This window comes from Natator depressus, chromosome 2 (genome assembly GCF_965152275.1).
Source record: "Natator depressus isolate rNatDep1 chromosome 2, rNatDep2.hap1, whole genome shotgun sequence".
In the NCBI taxonomy this organism is placed as follows: Eukaryota; Metazoa; Chordata; order Testudines; family Cheloniidae; genus Natator; species Natator depressus.
The window spans coordinates 11,489,288-11,512,543 of NC_134235.1; the positions used below are offsets into that span (position 1 = coordinate 11,489,288).

The 23,256-nt window shown below is 46.3% G+C and overlaps 1 protein-coding gene across 1 annotated transcript in view; it reads left to right on the forward strand.

Annotated features, from left to right (window-relative positions):
• Positions 1-426: 426 nt before the first annotated feature.
• Positions 427-23,256, forward strand: part of LOC141982078 (uncharacterized) — a 76,805-nt gene continuing 53,975 nt past the window's right edge. Inside the window, exons 1-2 of the mRNA XM_074943810.1 lie at positions 427-559; positions 18,199-19,408. Coding sequence (XP_074799911.1) covers positions 518-559; positions 18,199-19,230 — 1,074 coding nt within the window. The 5' untranslated portion in view covers positions 427-517 and the 3' untranslated portion in view covers positions 19,231-19,408. The remainder of the gene's footprint in view (positions 560-18,198; positions 19,409-23,256) is intronic.

Genomic DNA, 23,256 nt, shown 5'->3' on the forward strand with positions numbered 1-23,256 from the left:
GAGCACCTATGAAACTCAGACCACTTTTATGTAGGTGCCAAAACAGGGCTGTAGGAGACAAATTTTAAAAATTGTGACCCGTGTGACTAGAGGTTGTTCCAGTACCAAATGGAAAGAGAGACAAGATAGAGGGAAAGTAACAGAGGCAGAAAAGAGAGGGAACCAAGAAGGGAAGGGAGAGAGAATAAGGGGAGAGAAAAGAAACCAGGAGAGAATAAAAGGAAGAAAAAGATAAAGGGGGGAGGAGAGAAAAACAGCATGGGAGCAGAGGGAGTATTCAGGGAAATCAGAGGAAAACACCATTTTCACACTTGTCTTTTTGACATTCAGAATCCACCTGGACCAATTTTCCTAAGTGCCTGTATAAACACTGACCCTAATCCTCCCATTACTTATCCCTGAAAGCCCTCGTTGATCCCCAGTGAAGAGAGGCGCTCTGCCGCAGCACACACTGCAACGGCAGCTCCAACACAGCGAAGTGCATAAATCTCTCTGGCAGCCGGAGACGCAGCTGGGAATGATAAAACAAAGAGCAAAACAGGAACTGCCAGGCCGGCTGGTGAGTATAGGAGCGGCTGGGGTCTTGCTGATGAGTTGGGATTCTTGCCTTAGCGAGATGATGAAATTTCGCCTTTAAAAAGGTTGCCTTGAAAAAAGCTGAGAGCAAGACAGGAGGCCCTGGCTGATAAGAGTGATCAGGGCAGAAAGGCCTTCAAAATTAATCCTACCGTACTTGGTAAATGGGGCATTGAACCAGCACTTGCATTACCATCGGAAGGATGATGTAAAGATTTGAAAGTGCAGCATATGCAGTAAAAACAGATTAAAACCTTCCCCAAAAAGCATTGGTTTAAAAGGGAGTTTACCCTGGTGGCCGGAGCAGGAAGAACCTCTGGGAAGAAGTGTCTCCAGTGGCTTAAAAGATGTTCAGGTTGGGCTCAGGTGGTATCCAGGATGTGACAGAGTGCTCTCGTGCTGGCAAAAGGTGCTGGCTTGACAGGCCTGAAGTCCTCGAGCTATCCTGAAAAGGATGGTGATATAGCAGCAAGTGTAGGATTTGCCTGTGCATTCCTCCACCAATGTCCTCACTTAGCGGGACCAACTCTCAGCGTACAAAAGTAAATTGGTCTCCATGGCCATTCAGCCTTTGGCATCTGCCAGGAAGGGTGCCAGTTAGTGCCAATCCTTATGGGGAAAGTCTACAGAATTTAACAGGAAATGATCTTGAATTTGTGAACCATCCAGCACGATGCAATGAGAATTCTCTAATAAACTCATTGTACGTTTTTGGCACCATTTCTATAGAATCCCACTGGTTTCATTCCTAGTCAGTTCTGTAGGACTTCTCCATAACAGAAACATGCTAGTAACTTTTTCTGATGTGGATATCTGTCCCCTGAGAACCAGCAGCTGTACTTAAACTCCCAGAGGAGAAAACCACCATCACCACCAAAATGGGCCAGGTTAGTGACTTAGAGGCAAATAGCTCTGCTGCTATCCCATCCCCCAGACTTTGATTACTGAGAAAAGTCTTAATGGGGACTTTCAGCCTGATTCTTCCTACTGTACTTTAGGAGACCTCAGGGCTAAGAGGACTGCACTGGATGGTTTAATGCGGGGGGGCAGCCGGAGAACGATTGCATCATTTTTCAGCATTTGAAAGAGAAATCAGGAGGAAAAAAGCCAAAAGAAAAGGGCACAGAGAGGGCAGTAGAAGCCAAGAATGCAACGGAATCTGGACTTTCCTAGCTGCAGTTCCACTGGGCATCAGCTTGGCTCTTCAGAGACTGGTTATGCCTCTTTGGGAAAACCTGTGTTTACTATTTAGGTTTTGTTGGGTCCAGTCACGTGGCTTTTTCGCTGTGTTGATAGAATAAGATTAGAATGACACCTTGAAAATGCAGGGAGTTGCGTAAGTGCCTGGATTCCCAAGCTGGCACTTTCCCTATATTAGCCAGATGGCCAAATATTGTGCCTCTGTGTGCTGTGAATCGCACGCATCATGCTCTGCCCCAGCAACGATAATAGAGCCGCGTGGATTTCTCATGGTGTGGCGCAGCAGCCAGGGTGCTCTGTACTCTGCTGTGCAGCACAGATTTAATCGCAGCCTGGCAAAGCAGCGCCTGATCCTGCACAGCGTGGGGCGGTAGCGTGTGAAGTGTGGCAAGGGCGAGGGGTGACTGTACAGCACTCTGTCCCAAGCAAAGGGCAGCAGTAGTTGCATGGCACACGCAGGGGCAGAATGGTGAGGGCAGGGTGTGTAGTGTTCTACACAATATACCCTTCCAGTGAGAGCCCAGGACCCCTGCTGTATCTCAGTGGCTACCCGGCAGCACGTACATACTGTACGTGCATAGCATGGCACAGCAGTGACTGCATGAATCATGTAGGGTGATCAGATGTCCCGATTTTATAGGGACAGTCCCAATATTTGGGGTTTTTTCTTATATAGGCTCCACCTCCTGTCCCAATTTCTCACACTTGCTATCTGGTCAGCCTAGAATCATGGTAGCTTTGGAAGCATGCTGCTGGTTTCTCACAAGTTTCTGGGTGTGGCAAAAGACCCCAAAAAACAGTAGTACAGTCTGAAGAGGTGGAGGGTTGATTTTAGCCTTCAGGTGGCACTTATATCGATGTCTGTTCACTCTCATTTCAATACCAGAAGGATCTGTACCATGACTGGAGGCCTTGCTTGTTGGCATCTAGATTTGAATACTGCAGCTCAGCTGCTCTTCTTAACCAGCCATCAGAAGTAGAGTCTAGTGGCCTAAAATAACCTAATAAATATTCAGAGACAATAGCTTCATCCCTGCTACTCAAGGTGCTGCTTGTCACATTGAAGTGACCATAGGTCCTCTTGAATGATGCTAGCAGCCTCGCCTGACCCCTTTGCCGTTCCTCCTTCTCCAGTGAAGGAGCTGTTCAAAGTGATCTTTAGTGAAGTGGAACATGATCTTTAGTGAAGGCAACAAGAACCAGCATGTGGCATCAACTGTGCCCATCTAATCACTGCCTCATTTGCCTGAGAGCTCCAGAAACCAAGCCTGACCTGTCAGATAGGGTAGGAAAATGAATAATAGTTGAGATTCGTGTATTAAGCCCATAGGGGAGGTTGGATTATTAAAAGCATCAAAATGGATAAAACTCTCTCGCTCTGGCACATGGCTTCTTGGGATGGAGGGTGCAACTGGGGAGATGGGGCAGGGCGATGGAGAAGAAGATGGGATATGGAGCTAGGACCCATTTCTGCCAGAGTGTGATGTTGGAAGAGTCGCTTAGGCTCTGATGCAGCAAGGTCAGCAGGACACTTTCCTGCTTATAGGTACAGATGTGCTTCAGTCCCTTGCTGGATCAGAGCCACAGTCACTCTGTGCCTCTGTTTCCCCATCTGTAACAAACCCAACATGAATGGTGGGCAGTACTGTACTTCCACTTGGTATAGGCATCTGCTCTTGAGGAGATGGTCTCGCAAACAGAGAACAGGCAGTCACATTGTCCTCCTCCTAGCACAGTCAAACCTATACGGCACTTATTCGCATGGACCTACACTATTTTGGCTACCCAACCAATTGGGTTGCTCAATGATAGGTATGTTGATGGTACCTACAACAGCCAGAGAGGATCTGATATTTCACTTCCTCCCCATTTTCAACTCATGATTCAAGAATATGAGACAGAAGCAAATCAGAGCCCTTTCTTTGCCCTCTAACCACCAGCTAAGACAAGTCCCATGCAATAGCTTTAACTTCCTTTACATAAGCATATTACGCTCTGATAGACTTTGCTATGCAGTGTACTCTGATGGCATGAAACAGCAGCACAGGAAATTGGAATGGGTAACATTGTCAGGGGAGAATTAATGTAGGTTTCTTGGGACCTGGGTCTATCGGACGGAGATGACCTGATGCACCTTTGAGTCACTGAGAAACCAAAAGTCTGTCCAAGTCAGCTGGGAGGGGAAGAAATTGCCTCCATCACTGGTGGAGTGTGGAAGCTCGGAGGAAAATCTGTCTGGAAACAGAGTGGGAGGAGCAGCAATTTTCAGGTGCTAGGAAGTAAGGTCATTGGATTCTGAGAGCCAGATAGGTTTCTGTGTGATCTTTCTGAGAGGGAGCAAATTTCTGGTAAATCACTGACACTGAATATTATGTTGTTTGACTGGAATGAAAGGAATGGCATTGCATAGATCTGAGAGCCAACCCTCCAAGTGCACACGTGAGTACTTTACTCACATGGGGTGAAATTCACTCCTGTGCTGGAGGGTCAGGACAAGGCCCTGGCTCCACTTAAGCCCCATTTTAAGGTCTTACCTGGGACTTAAGGGCTGCATAGGCTTTGTGTTTGCCCTCTGCCACTCACGAGTAGGCTGTCTCAAGCGTACTGGACTATTCACGTCATTGCGTGCATGGAGTTACTCACATGTGTAAGTATTTGCCAGACTGGAACCTTAGTTCAACGACTTCTTTCTCCAGGCATGCACACAGCACACCCAGTAAATGGGGGTTGTAACTGAATGCATGATGAAGACAGACCTCCCATAAAGTCTAAGCAAAACATTATATTGGCCACAGATGGAGTCTCATGGTGGGCAAAACCCTGAGGTCCTCTCTTCTCCCCAAAAGCTTGGGGACAGAGGAGAACTCTCTTGAAATTATTTGCAGATAGTGCCCAAGATTTTCACAGGTGCCTAGCAATTTTGGATTCATTTTTTTGGGTTCTGAGCTTGAGCCATCTGAAAGAGCCCTGATTTTCAGGGAGTGCTGAACACCCCTCCTCTGAAAACCAGTCCACTTTAAGTTGTCCCCAACTGGGTACCAAAATATTGAAGAACCTAAAATCACTGGTGGCTTTTGAAAAGCTTGGCTGTGATTCCTGGAGAGAGATGGGCAGTAGCCAGAGGAACCTCGGAGAGAAGAGTCTTTCACCTGGGTAAAGCTCTGAAAGGGATTTTGGCACCCCGAAGCACATGGCTCTGGATGAGGCTACAAGCGTCATAAGAGTGTAGGGTCAGGACCCTGTGTATAATGTGATTAGCTGGGCCTCAGCACCGGCCTTCTCCTTCAAGGCACCACAGAGTTGTGCTCTAGACGCTAAGCAGCTGGAAATGAGCAGGACCCAGCCTGGCTGTATCTGCTAGAAAGAGGAGGAACAAAAGCAGGAGCAGAATTTGGCCCCAACTGTTTCACAGTAAAAATATCTTAATCCTTGTCTACATAGGAGACATTGACTGGCATCTCTATTCTTCTGCTAGAGCTAGTCTCGTATAATTTAGCTAATCCAGCACAGAAAGTGATTTTTATTTTGGAATAGTGTGTTCACATAAGGAGCTTTTCCAGGTTAGCTATGTTGGTCCCTTTAGCTGTGTGGAAAAGCCCTTAGAAACACACGTTACCTACTAAATCCACAGGAAAAACCTATGGGTTAAATGCAGGATGAAATTGTGCCTTGTGCTGAGGCCTCGCAGAAGCCGATCCACCATTTGAGTCCCACTTCAGCCCCGTTTAGAGACGGTTAAGTGGGGCATAGGGTTTTTGCTGGCACCCGCATGGTCATGGATTTCACCCAAATGGCCTGACCACAGTCACTGATGCTCACGAGCTACAGTGGGAGTGGGTCTGGCACTGCATGTGTTTGGGGGTTAGACATTTATTGTGGGTGTATGTTTTCATTTGCTGATTGGTGTCCTTCCTGGATTGCTTAGGAATTCAGTTTGGTTTAGGTTGTTTCTTCCCAACTATGTTTTCTCTTGGATGTTTGTGCAGTTTAATAGAGGTACAGATATTGGTGATGTCACCTTCTAAACAGACACTCATTTGATTAGTCAGGCAGCAGGCTTTGCACCCGTGGTCACTGTTTTTTAGCTGCATGTCACCGAGCATTTGGTGAGCCCTTGGGGTTATTTTTGCACTGGTCTGTTATTCTTTATCAGACCAGGGCACCATTTCTATGAGCCCTGGAGCTCTCAGCAGAGTCCAGGTTACACTTGTCAAAGCTGGGGGAAATTGACCCTAACCAATCTTTCTGTCCCCCGATCCTGGACCATCCAGGGGCCAAAACAACTCTCAGTACAACTTAAAGCAGCCTCAAGAATGCTTTAAAGTATGTCAGATGCAGTGGCAACTTAGGGATCAATGTGCCACCTGGGAGCAGATGGGACACCCCGCACCTTTCCATCCCTAGTTTGCCCACCCCAGCATGCCCCTTTTGTGCAGGGTAGGAGGGAGCAGGGTCCCTCTTTGCCATGTGGAATTATCAGCTGCCTGCCTAGGGGAGGTTACTTGCCACTATGCACTGCCTCAGCAAAGCAGGCAGAGTGGGGGCTAAGATTCTGGCAATATCTGCAATATGGGGCTATGTTTAAGGGTTTACTGTAGCTGAGCATGTCTTTACTTAATCTTATTTGTCTGACGTCAGTGAGAATGGAGCAGCAGGGGGATGCTGTTATACGCTCTCACTGGTCTTTTTAATCATTGGTGGTTTCTTCTGTTTGGGTTAGATTTACTATTGAGAGAGTCTGGTTGTTTTAACAGTACAGTAGCTACTGTCAGAGGCTTATTCTGTTCTTATTCAAATCCAGAGTGTTTCCACTTAGTCACTCTATCCAATCGCTACTTGATGTAACTGCCAAAAAGCTGAATTCAGTAGGTGCTATGTGAGTAACTCTCTCACCGTGTGGTTTGGCCCTGTTTATATATTAAATCGGTTTCATACATAAACAGTTATTACTTTCCCATGTATTATATATTCATGCCATAGATTAATGTATTCTGCCTTCCATTTGGAAGATCTTATGTCATTTTCCAAACTGCACGCACAGGAATCCAGCTATCACTGAAATGCAGCCACTTCTTGAGTGGAACACAACGGCTGCATAACAGTTCACAACAATGCTAAACAGCTTAGGACAGGACGTGAAGAAAAATACTGCTTTGAATTGAAACTACAGGTAGGAATTTAGGTAGGAAGAGGATGGATAGTTCCCTTGATCGGAATAGAGCCAGGACATCATGTTTAACAGACATCCCTATTCTTGCAAAAACATGCTGTAAGATCTTCAGTAAGTGTAAAGCACACTGATGTTCAGTGACTTCCCAAGGCCATGCTGCAAGTCAGTGGCAGGGGAACTGAATTTCCTAACTACCAGCCACATGTTCTGTCAGCTACATCAAGCTCCCTCCCTACAAAGAGGGAAGGGGACAGGGTGGGAGAGATGGTGAGCTTGGGAAAGGAGAGACATCAAACTCTATCATCATCCAGGGCATTCGTGGATAAGTGGATGGGTTTTTTCCTGCCTCCTTGGGTCTTAAGCCCTTAAGAATTCAACAAGAAAGTGGTATGTTTTAAGGGAGAAGTCAGAAAGCTACAGACTCCCAGGTGTGTTTGAATAACTTCTGGCAAAGAAGCTGCATTGGTTCTCCCACTGCTCTCAAAGTGTCAGCAGATGTCCTGTGCTAAGAGTTACTTCTGCGTTAACATCAACACTGCAATAACATTATCTCATTGCTTGCAGCCGAACAGGAACACGTGAAAAACATATTAACAGAGTGACAGTTTTTAGTGAGCAGTAGCTTCAGAACACGTCCGGAGGGATGGAAAATTATTGGAGCTAAGTGAATGCTCAAGGCTCAACACCACCCTTTAAAGGAACTGGGTCTGAGTCGCAGGGTAGACTTTGGCTGGTCACCTGGTATAAAGCAGATTGAAATCAGGGAAGCCGACTTCCTGAGGGTTTCTCCAGTGCCCCCTTCGAGGCTCCTGTGGCAACCACGGCCAACCTGGTGCAGGGCGCATTTCTGGGAGAAAGGAAGCCAGCCAGGATGCTGCTATATTCAGTAGATCCCCTGATTGCTAGAACTGTTCCTTGGGACTGCGTGCATCTAGTGAAAACTATGTGATGCTAGTGACCACACCACTTCTCAGAGGCCCCAGAGAACGTAAATGTAACTTATTGCCACCTCCACTACATCCCTGTGCTAAGCATAGCTCAGCTAACCAGAGAGTCTGGCCCAAGAGATTACTTTTTCTGCCTCTATTGAGCTATCTGCTTGGGAGCAGCAACCTTTTGTTCCAATTCCTGAAAATCTTCAATCTCTCCTCAAATTCAGCCCTCTCTTTGCAGACAGGGTATGAGAAAACTTGGGCCTGCTTGCCGGGATCTATTTGAGGCTACGGAGCGAGTTTAGAACAGGAAGACGGAAGGAGTAATGTAGACTGGGCGGCTATCACTGATCTCAGAGCACTGGGTTCTCTTATCTTTGCGAGGGTGAAGAACAAATTAATTTCTAGATGGGAATTTCCACTGTAGCAAGCAGCTACGTCTGGCTGGCTTTATAGTGCCAGGTCCTAAACAGAGAAAAACTGGAAATTCTATAGAAGGAAGCTTGATCTTATTAGTCTCTGTAAGTTCTATTTGTGTCACTATCATTTGGGGAATGAATTTTTGTGTGTGTGACGAAGCAGCTGGTAAAAAGAACAGGAATACTTGTGGCGCCTTAGAGACTAACAAATTTATTTGAGCATAAAGCTTTTTTTTGAGCATAAAGCTGTTCTTTTTGCAGATACAGACTACCATGGCTGCTACTCTGAAGCAGCTGGTAGTTAGAAGGCGAGTCTGCATTTCATTCTTCTGCTTCTACAGATTACGTGCGGCTGTGGGAAACTCTTGCCCGCGCTAAGATATACTCTGCCGCATTAGGATTGGGTTTGAACTTTGCAGTTTGGTCCTCTCTGCATGTGCAGACCTTTACTCCTGCAAGGAGTCCCACTGAAGTGAAAGGGAACTGCAGGGGCTCCGCACTTCTGAACAAGAAGTCTGTATCTAAAGCTGTGTGCTTAAAGCTAGGCTCCTAAATTTTTATTTGGGGCACATAAATACATGGGCTGATTTTCAAAAGTGCTGAGCTCCCAGCAGCTCTCATTGAAAATCATGTCACTATTTTAGATGCTTAAGAGTGGATTTAGGAGGCTAAACGTAGGCACCCTTGGTCTAAATATGGAATTGGGTCCCTAGTTACATGCTGAAGCTTGAAAACGTTAGCTTACTTGACTTACCCAAGGTCATACAGGGATCAATATAATGCACAGGATTGGGACACGAGAATGTCTGGTACTTAGAGCCATGGTCTCTCTACTAAACAACACCGTGGATGGATAAAGTAACTGGAAAAAGCCTGCCAAGAGTTAAATAACAAAACAGTTACCTTGTTGTGTAACTCTAAGCAGTGATACAGGAGCTTTTGGATGATAGAATCACCATTTTGGTATTCTTGGCAGACCACGTGACTTGCGTGTGAGTGGGGCAAGGTGCACATTCTCTCTGTTTCTTATAAATGAAAACCAAGTGAGAAGTGGCAGTGTCTCTCCTGAGGCATGTGATGGGGACCTAGCAAAGCAATTAGAACAATGGGGAGGAGAGGAATGATAACGATATTGGAGCCCCTTTCATTCAATGACCTCAAAAGCTTTACAAACATCAATTAATTAAGCCCACACTACACCATTCTGAGTTAACTATCGTGAATCCAGATCCTATAATATCACCTGTAAAATGACAGGTTTCAGAGTAACAGCCGTGTTAGTCTGTATTCGCAAAAAGAAAAGGAGTACTTGTGGCACCTTAGAGACTAACCAATTTATTTGAGCATAAGCTTTCGTGAGCTGTAGCTCACGAAAGCTTATGCTCAAATAAATTGGTTCGAAAGCTTATGCTCAAATAAATTGGTTAGTCTCTAAGGTGCCACAAGTACTCCTTTTCTTTTCACCTGTAAAATGTATTCCGTAACGTATAAAAATTGATTCTAGAATGCAATTGCAGTGTGTATTAAGTGTATCATAACATTTGTGATGCCCTGATCCCTAGCCAAATAGGAAGCCACATAAAAAAGGGATAACGATACCCACCTTTGTAAAGTGTCCCATAAACACTCAGTATTATTGGCAAAGATTTCCAAAAGCAACTAGTGATCTTGGGGGCCTCCATGTTTTGATCTCCAACTTGGGAAATTTTGAAAGGGCCTGATTTTCAGAACATCCATATGCTGAAAAATCTGGCCTCATTAACGTGTCTAAAGTTGGGCACCCAATATCTGTCTGTCTTCAGTACTGATCTGGCCCCCATCACCATGCTATCTGGACATCTTGCTGTCTTCAATGTATTTGTCCTTACAACACCCCTGTGAAAGAGAGAAGTGCTTTCAGCCCAACTTTACAGAAGGGGAACTGAGGCACCGTGAGGCTAAGTGACTAGGGCACAGTCACATGGGAAATCTGTGGTGGAGTAGCCACTTGAACCCAGGTCCTTCAAGTCATCAGCTAGTGACACCCCCCCACACACACACATTGGGCCATCCTGTCTAAGCACTTTTGAAAATCCTGCTTGCTGTTATTATTATTTAGAAATTGTTTTAACAGACCCACAAGGGAACTTCAGGAAACATCCGCTCATACTTCTCTAGAGCAACATGGGGGGCCTTCTCTTTCAGCATTGGCCAGGGTATACTCATGGTATCTTTCTCAAGGCAAAGACTCCACAGGCCTGGTTCTGAACCTGCTGCACCAGGGTCACTCGGATAACTCCACTGAGGCCAACAGTTCCTTCTGACTTATGCTGGTGTGAGATCAGAGCCTCGCTCCCTTTGCATTGTAGAAGGAGTTGTGTAATGTTGTGTAGTATATTCCTTTAGGTCGGGAGTTCTCAAATTTCATTGCACCGCGACCCCCTTATGACAACAAAAATTACTATATGACCCCAGAAGGGGGTCCAAAACTTGAGCCCGCCCAAGCCCCACTGCCCCAGGTGGGGCGGCCAAAGCCCAAACCCCAGCGCTCCGGGCGCAGCGTCTGGGTGGGAGAGGCAAAGCCGAAAGTCAAGGGATTCAGCCTCAGGCAGTAGGCCTGTAACCTGAGCCTGCTGCCCAGGGTTGAAGCCTTCAGGCTTTGGCTTCAGCTCCAAGCTTCAGGCTTCAGCCCCGGGCCCCAGCAAGTCTAAGCCATTCCTGGTGACCCCATTAAAGTGGGGTCCCAACCCACAGTTTGAGAACCGCTGCTTTAGGTGTATTTATGTCCTCGGGTAGGCCTGGCATTTTCCCCATCCCTGTGCTTTTGTGGTTAATTGGTTCTGAACAGGATTATACAGTGTCCTTCCAGCTCTGCTTATCCAGCATCCACTGCGCCCCCAAAACATCATCATGTAAAATGGTTTGAAGTGATGAGTGCCGATGTGCTGATGGAAGTTTCTGCTGTTCTGATATTTCCCCTAGGACAACTGGCAGGGCTGGTGAATGTAGTGGGATGCTTGGCATTGCTTGCTCCTGTTCTGGGAGTTATTTGTGAGCACTGGCCATATTTATGTTGCATTATCTTCATTCAGAGTGATCAGAGTCACTCACTGTACCTGCATAATTTGCAGTGTGCTCAAGCAACTGTGCTTTAACCTTTAAAATAAATCATTCCTCTCTCCTGTCCGACATGACAGCCTTTTGCATGACAGCCCATTGAATGGCTCTCCATGTGCCTCAGGGGCTTAGGGACCAGCACTTCTGGATTTCACAGATCACATGGCGAATCAGGGCATCTTGAAGATGGCTCTGAGTTAATTAAGGATTTAACCTCGGGACTCTTTGGTCTCTTGGCCCTGCTTTCAACCAGATAAGAGAGGGATTTGATCTGTGAACTTGCGTGCTTCAGTATCCCTGTCACCCTCTTTGAACCGCAACGCTCAACCGTTCAATGCGATGATGGGAAGAAAAGTGACTGAGTTGTGTAACAGCCAACTGCTTATTGCTGCAGATTATCCTGCAGCAATGGGATTTAATACTTTGTTTTATTAAGGAAGGGGTTAGGGTTGTTGATTTTTTTTTTACAGCAGATTATAAATTTGCTCCTAGCCAGCAGAGTGAGTGAACTGCACAAGCGCGACTAAGACAAATATAATTCAGTGCTTTTTAAAGGAAGCCCATCGAATGTGACGTACCTAACGTTCCTATGTACATTATAATGCCAGGATCAGGTTAGCCGTTCCTGAGGTCAAACCCAAGAAAGGGAGGAAATCTCCATGAGGATTCACATATGGAGTTATGTAGTGGGGTGGTCTGCCCTCCTCCCTCACATGACAGGGGGGTCTGGCTCCTGAAACCCACAGATTCTCCAAGATTTGCATGGTTTCATGACCCCCTACTGCCCACCCCACTCCTGGGCAATGCAAACCTTTGGCAGGGACAGGTGACCCCAAGACCCAGGGTAGGTCTACATTTAAAATGTGGCAGTGATGCAGATGCTACTACACTGATAGGAGTGCTTCTCCCGTACTCCACCTCCCCAAGAGGCGGTAACTATGGTGACGGGAGAAGCTCTCCCGTCGACCAAGCTCTGTCTACACTGGGGGTTAGGTCAGTATAACTACGTCACTCGGGGGGGGGGTGGATTTTTTTTAGTACCTCTCTGGCCAAGGTTCTGTTGGGTGCTGTGGGGGGCCAACGTGTATCCCACTGGCAATGCACTCGGCCTATCATTCCTGCCCCCCCACTCCCCACAATCCCCAGGCAGCTGGGGCGGAGGGGGTAGTGTTTTGAAGATGCCCGATTCCATCCCTTTGAGCGGGATGGGGAGGCAAACACACAGGCAGGGCACCCTGCCCCCCCCCCATAGCACAGGTCTGAGAGGACCCATTCCTGGCCTACTTGGGCAAGCCCCACAGCTTGTGCGTGGGAATCCTAAAAAGCATCTAGTTCCCTGAGGCTCTTTGGAAAATCCCACCCTCTGTATGTGAACTAGTTGTTTAGGCAGAACCTTGCAATGCAGGTAAAGCGATCACCACAGGCGTACACGTCTCTGGTACCTGCGCTGGGTAACAAGATCTCCTACGGGGCCTAGATAAAATAGAGGTCAATTATAAAGCATTTGGTGTTTAGAAGCCAGCCTTGCATAGCTCCCCTTCCACTACTGCGCACATCTTTACAAAAGCCACCTTCAATTTAAAGCCATGGAGGAAAGTAGTGAAATTACACAGATGGTTGCAGCTTCCAAACAAAAACATATGTTCTTTTTGGTAAAACACTCTTCTTGTACAGCCCCTTTGATCCTAGGAGCAGGAAGTAATTGCTCTGTACACGGGACTCTCGTTTACTCAAAGGGGAGGTCTGTGCATGGAGCAGCTATCTGTACAAGATTGGGCCTGTTAATTAATTAAGCCTCCGGTTGTATTATACACATTAGAGATGGGTATTCTGAGAGGCTATTAAGTAACATGTGCAGGGTCACGGAGGGTGCAATTGATCTGTGAGCACTGAGCTCAGGCAGGGCTTTAGTGGATTTAGGTGATGTACAGAATCTGCCCAAGGGAGAATTTCCCCTCTTCCTCCCCCTACTCCATCCCGCGAGTACAGTAGGGGCTGCTCTAACCCCTCAACCCTACTTCTCTCAAACTAATATAAAAGCAGAGGCAAGGGGAAATAATTTACAGGCTCAGCTGACGTTTTATGTGCCATACAAAATGCAGTTTAGTAGCCACTACTTTATTGGCCGCACTTTATATTTGTTTAATGGGAGGACTCTATTCTAATTTATAGCCCCTTATAGCACAGTTTGGTTCAGGTTGGGTTTGGTTCTGCTGATTATTTTGAAAGGTTTTGAAGCCATGTGTTGTGTTCGGTTCCTGGAGACACTGAGGTGGAGCGCTCTAGCCATCATTTATTAAATGATGATCCCACCCGCACATGGCAACTCAGCAAAGAAATGAGCTTTCGAATGATCCTGTGTGTTGTGGGGCATTGATACGTGGCATCTACCCCCGGCTGGGAAATCCAGCTCAGCCCTTCAATCCCTAGGTTTTAACGGTACCTCAAACAATTTTCAACCAAGGTGTTTTTTTAGAATGATCACTATTGGGCCCCATATCTATTACCTTCCCTCCTCACAGCACATTTGTATTTGAGTGCCCCCTCCCCCATTTGATCTGTGTGTTTGAATTTTAGATGGGAGTTTCACTGATGTTTTCATTGTATTGGTCTGCTTTTACGGAGAAGTACACAACCCCAGGTGCTTCGGTGGGAGAAGGATGGGAGATAAAGGGATGTCAGTTAATAAAACAATGTTCTTTTTATTTATCCTAATTAATTCACACAGTTGCCAAGATACTCTAAGTATATTCCCACGGTTGATGGTGACCTGGAAATACATGGTGGACAGGCATGAGATATGCAAGTCAGATTTGGTGAGATGAGCTTAGAGAGAATGTGGAATATAATAGGTTTCAGAGTAACAGCCGTGTTAGTCTGTATTCACAAAAAGAAAAGGAGTACTTGTGGCACCTTAGAGACTAACCAATTTATTTGAGCATGAGCTTTCGTGAGCTACAGCTCACTTCATCGGATGCATACTGTGGAAATTGCAGAATACATTATTATATACACAGACACCATGAAACAATACCTCCTCCCACCCCACTCTCCTGCTGGTAATAGCTTATCTAAAGTGATCATCAAGATGGGCCATTTCCAGCACAAATCCAGGTTTTCTCACCCTCCACCCCCCCACAGACAAACTCACTCTCTTGCTGGTAATAGCCCATCCAAAGTGACCACTCTCTTCACAATGTGTATGATAATCAAGGTGGGCCATTTCCTGCAGGAATCCAGGTTCTCTCACCCCCTCACCCCCCTCCAAAAAACACACACACAAACTCTCCTTACAACGTGCATGAAAATCGAGGTGGGCCATTTCCAGCACAAATCCAGGTTTTCTCACCCTCCGCCCCCCCACAAACTCACTCTCCTGCTGGTAATAGCCTATCCAAAGTGACCACTCTCCTTACAACGTGCATGAAAATCAAGGTGGGCCATTTCCAGCACAAATCCAGGTTTTTTATTGATTGTCATGCACATTGTGGGGAGAGTGGTCAGTTTGGATGAGCTATTGCCAGCAGGAGAGTGAGTTTGTGTGTGTGTGTGTGTTGGGGGGGGGGGTTTGAAAAAACCTGGATTTGTGCTGGAAATGGCCCACCTTGATTTTCATGCACGTTGTAAGGAGAGTGGTCACTTTGGATAGGCTATTACCAGCAGGAGAGTGAGTTTGTGTGTGTATGGGGGTGGGGGGGGTGAGAAAACCTGGATTTGTGCTGGAAATGGCCCACCTTGATTTTCATGCACGTTGTAAGGAGAGTTTGTGTGTGTGGTTTTTGGAGGGGGATGAGAGAACCTGGATTCCTGCAGGAAATGGCCCACCTTGATTATCATACACATTGTGAAGAGAGTGGTCACTTTGGATGGGCTATTACCAGCAAGAGACTGAGTTTGTCTGTGGGGGGGCGGAGGGTGAGAAAACCTGGATTTGTGCTGGAAATGGCCCATCTTGATGATCACTTTAGATAAGCTATTACCAGCAGGAGAGTGGGGTGGGAGAAGGTATTGTTTCATGGTGTCTGTGTATATAATAATGTATTCTGCAATTTCCACAGTATGCATCCGATGAAGTGAGCTGTAGCTCACGAAAGCTCATGCTCAAATAAATTGGTTAGTCTCTAAGGTGCCACAAGTCCTCCTTTTCTTTTTGGAATATAATAGCCCATGCTCTTCTGCAATACTACCCTCCAGCCAGCAGAGGGAAAACAAATTAATGTGTTTTATAAATCATTTGTATTACAGTAGGGCCTAGAGGCCCCAACTGATGTCAGGGCCTGATTGCGCTAGGTGCTGTACAATCACATAAGAGAGGGAGTTTACAATCTCCATGGAGAACATGGACAAAGGGTAGGGGGGGAAGAGACACACAGAAAAGTGACTTGCTCAAGGTCACACAGCAGGAGCATTAATTAGCAACTCCACTGCACACAGCTGGGGGTAGGGAACCCAACATTTGTCAAATGCAAAAGGACAAAATTGAGTAAGCAAATGAACCGTTATTTCCCAGCTTCTCCGAGCTGAGTACGATGGAAACAAAAGCACACCCGGGGTAAGTCTACTCTGCAGGCCTGGGAGTGATTCGCAGCTCTTTCAGACATACCTGCACTAGCTTTAATCTAGCTAAAAAACTGGGCAATAGCAGGTACTCTATAGTCTAAGGATATGTGTACACTGCGCCTGGGGGTGTGACTTGCAGCTAGCGTAGATGTACCCACATTAGCAATACCATAGGTAGCTCACTAAATACAACAGTGAGGACTTTGTTTCTTATCCAAAAGTTAGGCAACAAAAGGTAGGAATAAATGGTGAGTTTTCAGAATGGAGAGAGGTAAATAGTGGTGTCTGGGGTCTGTACTGGGACCAGTCCTATTCAACATATTTGTAAATGATCTGGAAAAAGGGGTAAACAGCGAGGTGGCAAAATTTGAAGATGATACAAAGCTACTCAAGATAGCTAAGTCCAAAGCAGACTGCAAAGAGCTACAGAGGGGTCTCACAAAACAGGGTGACTGGGCAACAAAATGGCAGATGAAATTCAATGTTGATAAATGCAAAGTAATGCACATTGGAAAACATAATCCCAAGTATACATACAGAATGATGGGATCTAAATTAGCTGTTACCACTCAAGAAAGAGATCTTGGAGTGATTGTAGATAGTTCTCTGAACTCAATGTGTAGTGGCAGTCAAAAAAACCTAACAGAATGTTGGGAATCATTAAGAAAGGGATAGATAATAAGACAGAAAATATCATATTGCCTCTATATAAATCCATGGTACGCCCACATCTTGAATATTGCTTGCAGATGTGGTTGCCCCATCTCAACAAAGATATATTAGAATTGGAAAGTGGCAGAAAAGGGCCACAAAAATGATTAGGGGTGCGGAACAGCTTCCATATGAGGAGAGATTAATGAGATTGGGACTTTTCAGCTTGGAAAAGAGACAACTAAGGGTGGATGATAGGTCTATAAAATCATGACTGGTGTGGAGAAAGTAAATAGGGAAGTGTTATTTACTCCTTCTCATAACACAAGAACTAGGAGTCACCAAATGAAATTAATAGGCAGCAGGTTTAAAACAAACAAAAGAAAGTATTTCATCACACAACGCACAGTCAACCTGTGAAACTCTTTGCCAGAGGATGTTGTGAAGGCCAAGACTATAACAGGGTTCAAAAAAGAACTGGGTGAATTCATGGAGGATAGGTCCATCAATGGCTATTAGTCAGGATGGGCAGGGATGGTGTCCCTAGCCTCTGTTTGCCAGAAGCTGGGAATGGATGACGGGGGATGGATCACTTGATGATTCCCTGTTCTGTTCATTCCCTTTGATGCACCTGGCATTGGCCACTGTCAGAAGACAGGATGCTGGGCTAGGTGGACCTTTGGTCTGACCCAGTATGGCCGTTCTTATGGGGATGTAGCAGCACGGGCTTCAGAACCGGCTGCACAAACCCACCTGCACCCCCTGGAAACTTACTCACTTGTGCAGCCCACACTGAAGCCCACATCATTGTGTCCTCACTTCTCTTGTTAGTGATCTAGCTGTGGTACAGCTAGCGTGGGTACGGCACCTCAAGCTGCAAATCACATCCCCAGCAGAAGTGTAGATGCACACTTGACAACAGAGCATACCTGCTAGGAACTCTTTCCTACATCACAAAGATCACCATCACAATTATTATGTACTGTCGATCAGTGGATGTGCTAAGTGTGCTCCAGACAGATATGAAGGCATAGTCCCTACCCTGAGAAGCTGACATTGAAGACAGAGACAGAAGAACATAAAGAGGGGGAGAAGAAATAGGCAGAGAGGTTGTTATGTGTTATTGATTTCATTTTTTTCGGCGTCAGCATAAATGAGATGCATTCTTCAGACAGCATGGTAGAAATGAGTTCAAAGGGAGGAGCTGTTTGGGACACTGCCCATGTGCTCAGCATGGACATTCCAAGTGTAGGGGCAGGGTGGAGGAAAGCACAGAGATAGTTCATTGAGCAGCTGAGAGATGGGTGGCCATGCCTGGCAGCACTGGCAGGCTTGTAGCTCGGCTCAGTAGAAGTACTGAAGGCATATGGAGACTGACATACCTTCTCCTATGTAGACTGACAAGACATAAGGCACTGAGGGGTGAGGGAAGCTCACACTGCTGCTGGATGTTCTGTGGTTAAGGGGGTTTGGTCTTCAGGGACATCCATCCAGCACTTTCCACAAGCTCTCAAATTTTAATTTAAAAACGCTAAAGGTAACAACAAATGGAATCCACAACCATGACTTGTTTGCACATTTATTGTTCTTGCAGGCTGCTCCCGTGACACAAGAACAGCTGAGGTCCAAGCTCAGCTGTACAGTTAGTGAAGTTACTGTCATGAACCTGTGGCCTGAGAAAAACCCTGTCCTACTCTTGCCAGGTGGAAAGAACAGGAGTGAGCCCAGAGCCCCTAGTTTTCATCCTCCTCCTCCCAGCACTGTAGAAATGAAGTCAAGCAAAGGGGAGACAAAACTCTGGGCTGAGACGCTAACAAAAGAGGGGTCTATTTCTCCAAGCCTACTTCATGCAGGTGACGTGAGCAGCCTGGAGAACCTGCCCCTGAAAAGGCCGGTGAAGTTGGCCCCTCTGGAGATGCCCCTGGAAGTTAAAGAAGCCCAGCTCCAGAAGATTATGAGTATCCAGGCAGAAGCTCAGCTGGCTGCTCAGAAGCTGGTGGGCACCAGCTCCATTAACAGTGAGCCCCATGTGAAAAGGGTCAAAAATCTGGCCCAGATGGAACTGGAGAACTTGCATAAGATAAAGCTGAGTGAGAGGGCAACTTTAGAGTACAGGGATGGGCCCCTTTCGTCTAAAGGCACCAAGCCCTTGTGCGAGGTCCAAATTATCTTGTCCACAGAGGCAAGCTCCCAGCTGGATAAAAAATCAGCCACCGAAGATGCCCCCGTGACATTCGGTACGCCATTAATCCCCAAAGCCAAGAGCAACACCCTCCAAGCACCTGGCCTGCATGAGGACACACATGTTCCTGATGGTCACAGCCCCAACCCCGACACTGCCCGGCGCCGCTTTAGACTGAGGCAGATGAAAGAGCAACAGGAAGAGCTCAGCAAAGCCAAGCCCTTAAAGGCCACGAGACTGAGCGCAGAGGAGGTGAAACAGCAAACCGCAGGTCAACGCACACAAAAAACCCTCAGCGATGCAAGCAAGCTCCTTGAGAACATGGCCAAAAAGCACTGGGGGCAGGGCGCTGGCCAAGACGAGACAGACGAAGTTCTCACTGTGAGGAGACCGTCTACACGAAGGATGGCACTAGGGGACATCATTCAGGTGGAAGAAGATTGAACGTCATGCCCAACTTCTTCCCTGATGCTGCCCCATACTAAGTCCAACTCTGCAAAGCACCAGAACATTAGACACAGGCTCACCTGCCCAATAAAGGACATTAGAACCTGATCTTTCAATAGTCCACCTGCCAAGCTGCTAATGCTACCATCTTATAGAGCAACAATAGGAAATAAAAGTAAAGTTTCATTGGTCTCTGATTCTTCCTCATTGTGCTACAGCGGGCACTGGCAACCTAGATCCAGAATTCTTCATGTCTCTTACAATTAACTGTTTGCCCCTTAGTTCTTCTAACCTTCTCCTCTTTGCATCGCCTTCATTTCTGATCTCCTGGCAAAAGGATGAATTGGTTAGCCAAGTATTTGCACAGGGCTCGTCATCCCCTAGTTTCAAAGTGCCTTGCAAACAGTGTATAGCTGATCTGACATGCAGCCACTGGTTCGCAGTAACCTCGAGAATAAAATATAATCCATTCCACAGTGAGACTGTTGGTGATGGGGATAATGAATTTAATGCAGAAAGGAGGAGAGGAAGCCAGTGGAGGGGTCTGAGGAAGGTAATGATGTGGGTGGATCAGCATAGAGTGGAAGTTGATTTTAGCCTCAAAGCTTTGAATATACTGGGGTGAGGAAGACAAGTGAGTAGTGACTGGGAAATTACTGTTCTATAGGCATCACCAGGAAGTTGAAAAATTGCCCCACATCCTGCAGAACACTCTGCAGTGCCACACTTCCTGTTGACTCTCCCGGATGCTCTCCCAGAGACAGGGACCAGTTGCAGAGACCAAGACAAAGCATAGAGCAAGGCTAGGCGACACCAGCAGCACTACTTAAATAAGTTACCTTAAAACCTGCCTCTATCATCATCACCACCATCTCTACAGATAAACTCATCATGGTAATGGAGGAGCGAGAGCCCCCAGCTACACGTTCCAGAGGATGGAAATATAATCAGGTTAGGTGTAATTGCAAGGAGTTCTAGCATTAAGCACAAAAACAGACACCAGTGGATGATGAATCCCCCTTTACAATTACTTTGTCTAACTGCAACGAGTGAATTAGAAATGAAGTTGTAGACTGCAGGTGAGATCAGTGGGAATTAACTGCTGATTCTCTCCCTTCTCATAGACTCATAGATATTAAGGTCAGAAGGGACCATTATGATCATCTAGTCTGACCTCCTGCACAATGCAGGCCACACAATCTCACCCACCCACTCCTGCAATAAACCTCTCACCTATGTCTGAGCTATTGAAGCTTTTCAAATCATGGTTTAAAGACTTCAAGGTGCAGAGAATCCTCCAGCAAGTGCCCCGTGCCCCATGCTACAGAGAAAGGTGAAAAACCCCCAGGGCCTCTTCCAATCTGCCCTGGAGGAAAATTCCTTCCCAACCCAAAATATTGCGATCAACTGAACCCTGAGCATGTGGGCAAGATTCACCAGCCAGATACCCAGGAAAGAATTCTCTGTAGTCACTCAGATCTCACCCAATCTAACATCCCATCACAGGCCATTGGGCCTATTTACCATGAATAGTTAAAGATTAATTAATTGCCAAAATCATGTTATCCCATCATACCATTTCCTCCATGAACTTATTGAGTTTAATCTTGAAGCCAGATAAGTCTTTTGCCCTCACTGCTTCCCTTGGAAGGCTTTTCCAGAACTTCACTCCTCTAATGGTTAGAAACCTTCATCTAATTTCAAGTCTAAACTTCCTGATGGCCAGTTTATATCCATTTGTTCTTGTGTCCACATTGATACTGAGCTTAAATAATTCCTCTCCCTCCCTGGTATTTATCCCTCTGATATATTTATAGAGAGCAATCATATCTCCCCTCAACCTTCTTCTGGTTAGGCTAAACAAGCCAAGCTCCTTGAGTCTCCTTTCATAAGACAGGTTTTCCATTCCTTGGATCATACCTGTTCCAGTTTGAATTCATCCTTCTTAAACATGGGAGACCAGAACTGCACGCAGTATTCCTGATGAGGTCTCACCAGTGCCTTGTATAACAGTACTAACACCTCCTTATCTCTACTGGAAATACTTCACCTGATGCATCCAAAGACCGCATTAGCTTTTTTCACGGCCATATCACATTGGCGGCTCATAGTCATCCTGTGGTCAACCAATACTCCAAGGTCTTTCTCCTCCTCTGTTACTTCTCTGGGAATCACTTTGAAAATATACTCTTCAGTGTCTTTTTGTCCTGGGAGAGTCAACAGGAAGTATGGCACTGCCTTGTAAAATTTGCAGATGGTACAAAAACAGGTGGAGGATAAAGAGTGCTGGGGACCGGTCAGTTATCAAGTCAGTTATATTGGCTGACCTAGATCACTTGAAAAAGTGGACTCATTTGAACAACATGCTTTAATACACCAAATTTCAAGGTCATACATCTAGAAACAAAGAATGTAAGTCCATGTATTGAGGTGACGACTCACTGGCGCGGCGCCTCCTGCTGGTCATCCTGGGAATCAGCTCTTCCAGCCTGGAGCGCCCCCTACAGGCCGGTGTCTCACCTGCCACTGGCCGCTGTGTCCCTCCTGGACCCCGGTGCCCCTCTACGTCAGGGCTCTGCCCCCAGCAGTAACCCACAATCTGGGTCTCCCCACCCAGAGGAACCCCCAACCCTCTATCCCCACCTTGCCTCAGTGGCTACTGCCAGTCACCATCTAGCCCCCACTCACTGGGACAGACTTCAGTCTGTAAACCACTCATCATTGGCAAGGGGGCATTGGACCACCTGCCTCTGCCTATTCCTAGGCTACACCTCTGTAGCCCCAGTACCTTTACTGACCTTTAGCAAGGCCTGCAGCCTGGGGGTTTTTTCAGGCTGGAGCTCCCCAGCTCCTCTCGCCTTCCCCCCGCCCTGCTCCACCCTATGTACCCTGCGCAGCTCCCAGGCAGCCAGTCCTTCTCTCTCAAAAGCTAGAGAGAGACTCTTACCAGTTCCTGGGTCACTGGCCTTTTATAGGGCCAGCTGCAGCCTGATTGGGGCATGGCCCCAGCTGTGGCTGCCTTTCCAATCAGCCTAGCCTTTTCTCTCCACCCCAGCTCTCAGTAAGGGCTGGCTTTTAACCCCTTCTGAGCCAGAGCGAGGTGACTACCCCCCTACAGTCCACTTAGAAGAGAGGGGACTGTATCCTGGAATGCAGTGGCACTGAGAAGGTCTTAGAGGTCATTGTAAATAACTGCTTGAACATGAGTTGCCGGAGCAGTGCTGTAGCTAAGAAGGTGAACGCAATCCTTAGCTGCATAAGGTGGGCGTATCAATTAGGAGTACGGAGATAGTATTGTCTCTGTTACACCAGTAGTGAGACTATGACTGGAATACTGCATCCGGTTGTGGTGTCCACATTTCAGAAAGGGTGCTGACAAACTGCAAAGGTTAGAAAAGAGCTTCAAGAATGATTCAAGATCAGAGAAATATTCCTTATACATGAGAGAGAAGAAGCTCAATCTATTAGTTTATCCAAAAGAAGGTTAAGAGGTGACGTGACCATGGTCTGTAAGTGCCTACATGGGAAAGAGATTTTTGCTAGGTGATGGCTCTTTAATCTAGCAGAAAGCGACATAATGAGATCCAATGGCTGAAAGCTGAAGTTAGATACATTCAGAGTAGAAATACAGAGCAAATGTTTAACCATGAGGGTAGTTAACTATCGGAACAACTTATCCAGAGGTTTGTTTCTCCCTCACTGGAAGTACTTAAATCAAGAGTGGATACCTTTCTAAAAGATCTACTGTAGCTCAAACAGACACTTTGGTCTTGATGCAGCGTTTACCAGGTAAGATTCCTTGGCCTGGTTTACGCAGGAAGTGAGACTAGATGAGCATAGTGGTCACTTCTGGCTTTAAAATCTATGAATTCCTCTTTTATTTCTTCCAGTCTTTTAAACCTATTCACTGTGGAAATGTGATGTCATCCACTTGACTCCTAAGCAAGCAAGGTTACCTAAATAAAATTTCCAGAATTTTAAAATAACATGCACAGAATTTTTATTTTTTTGTCACAGAATTCC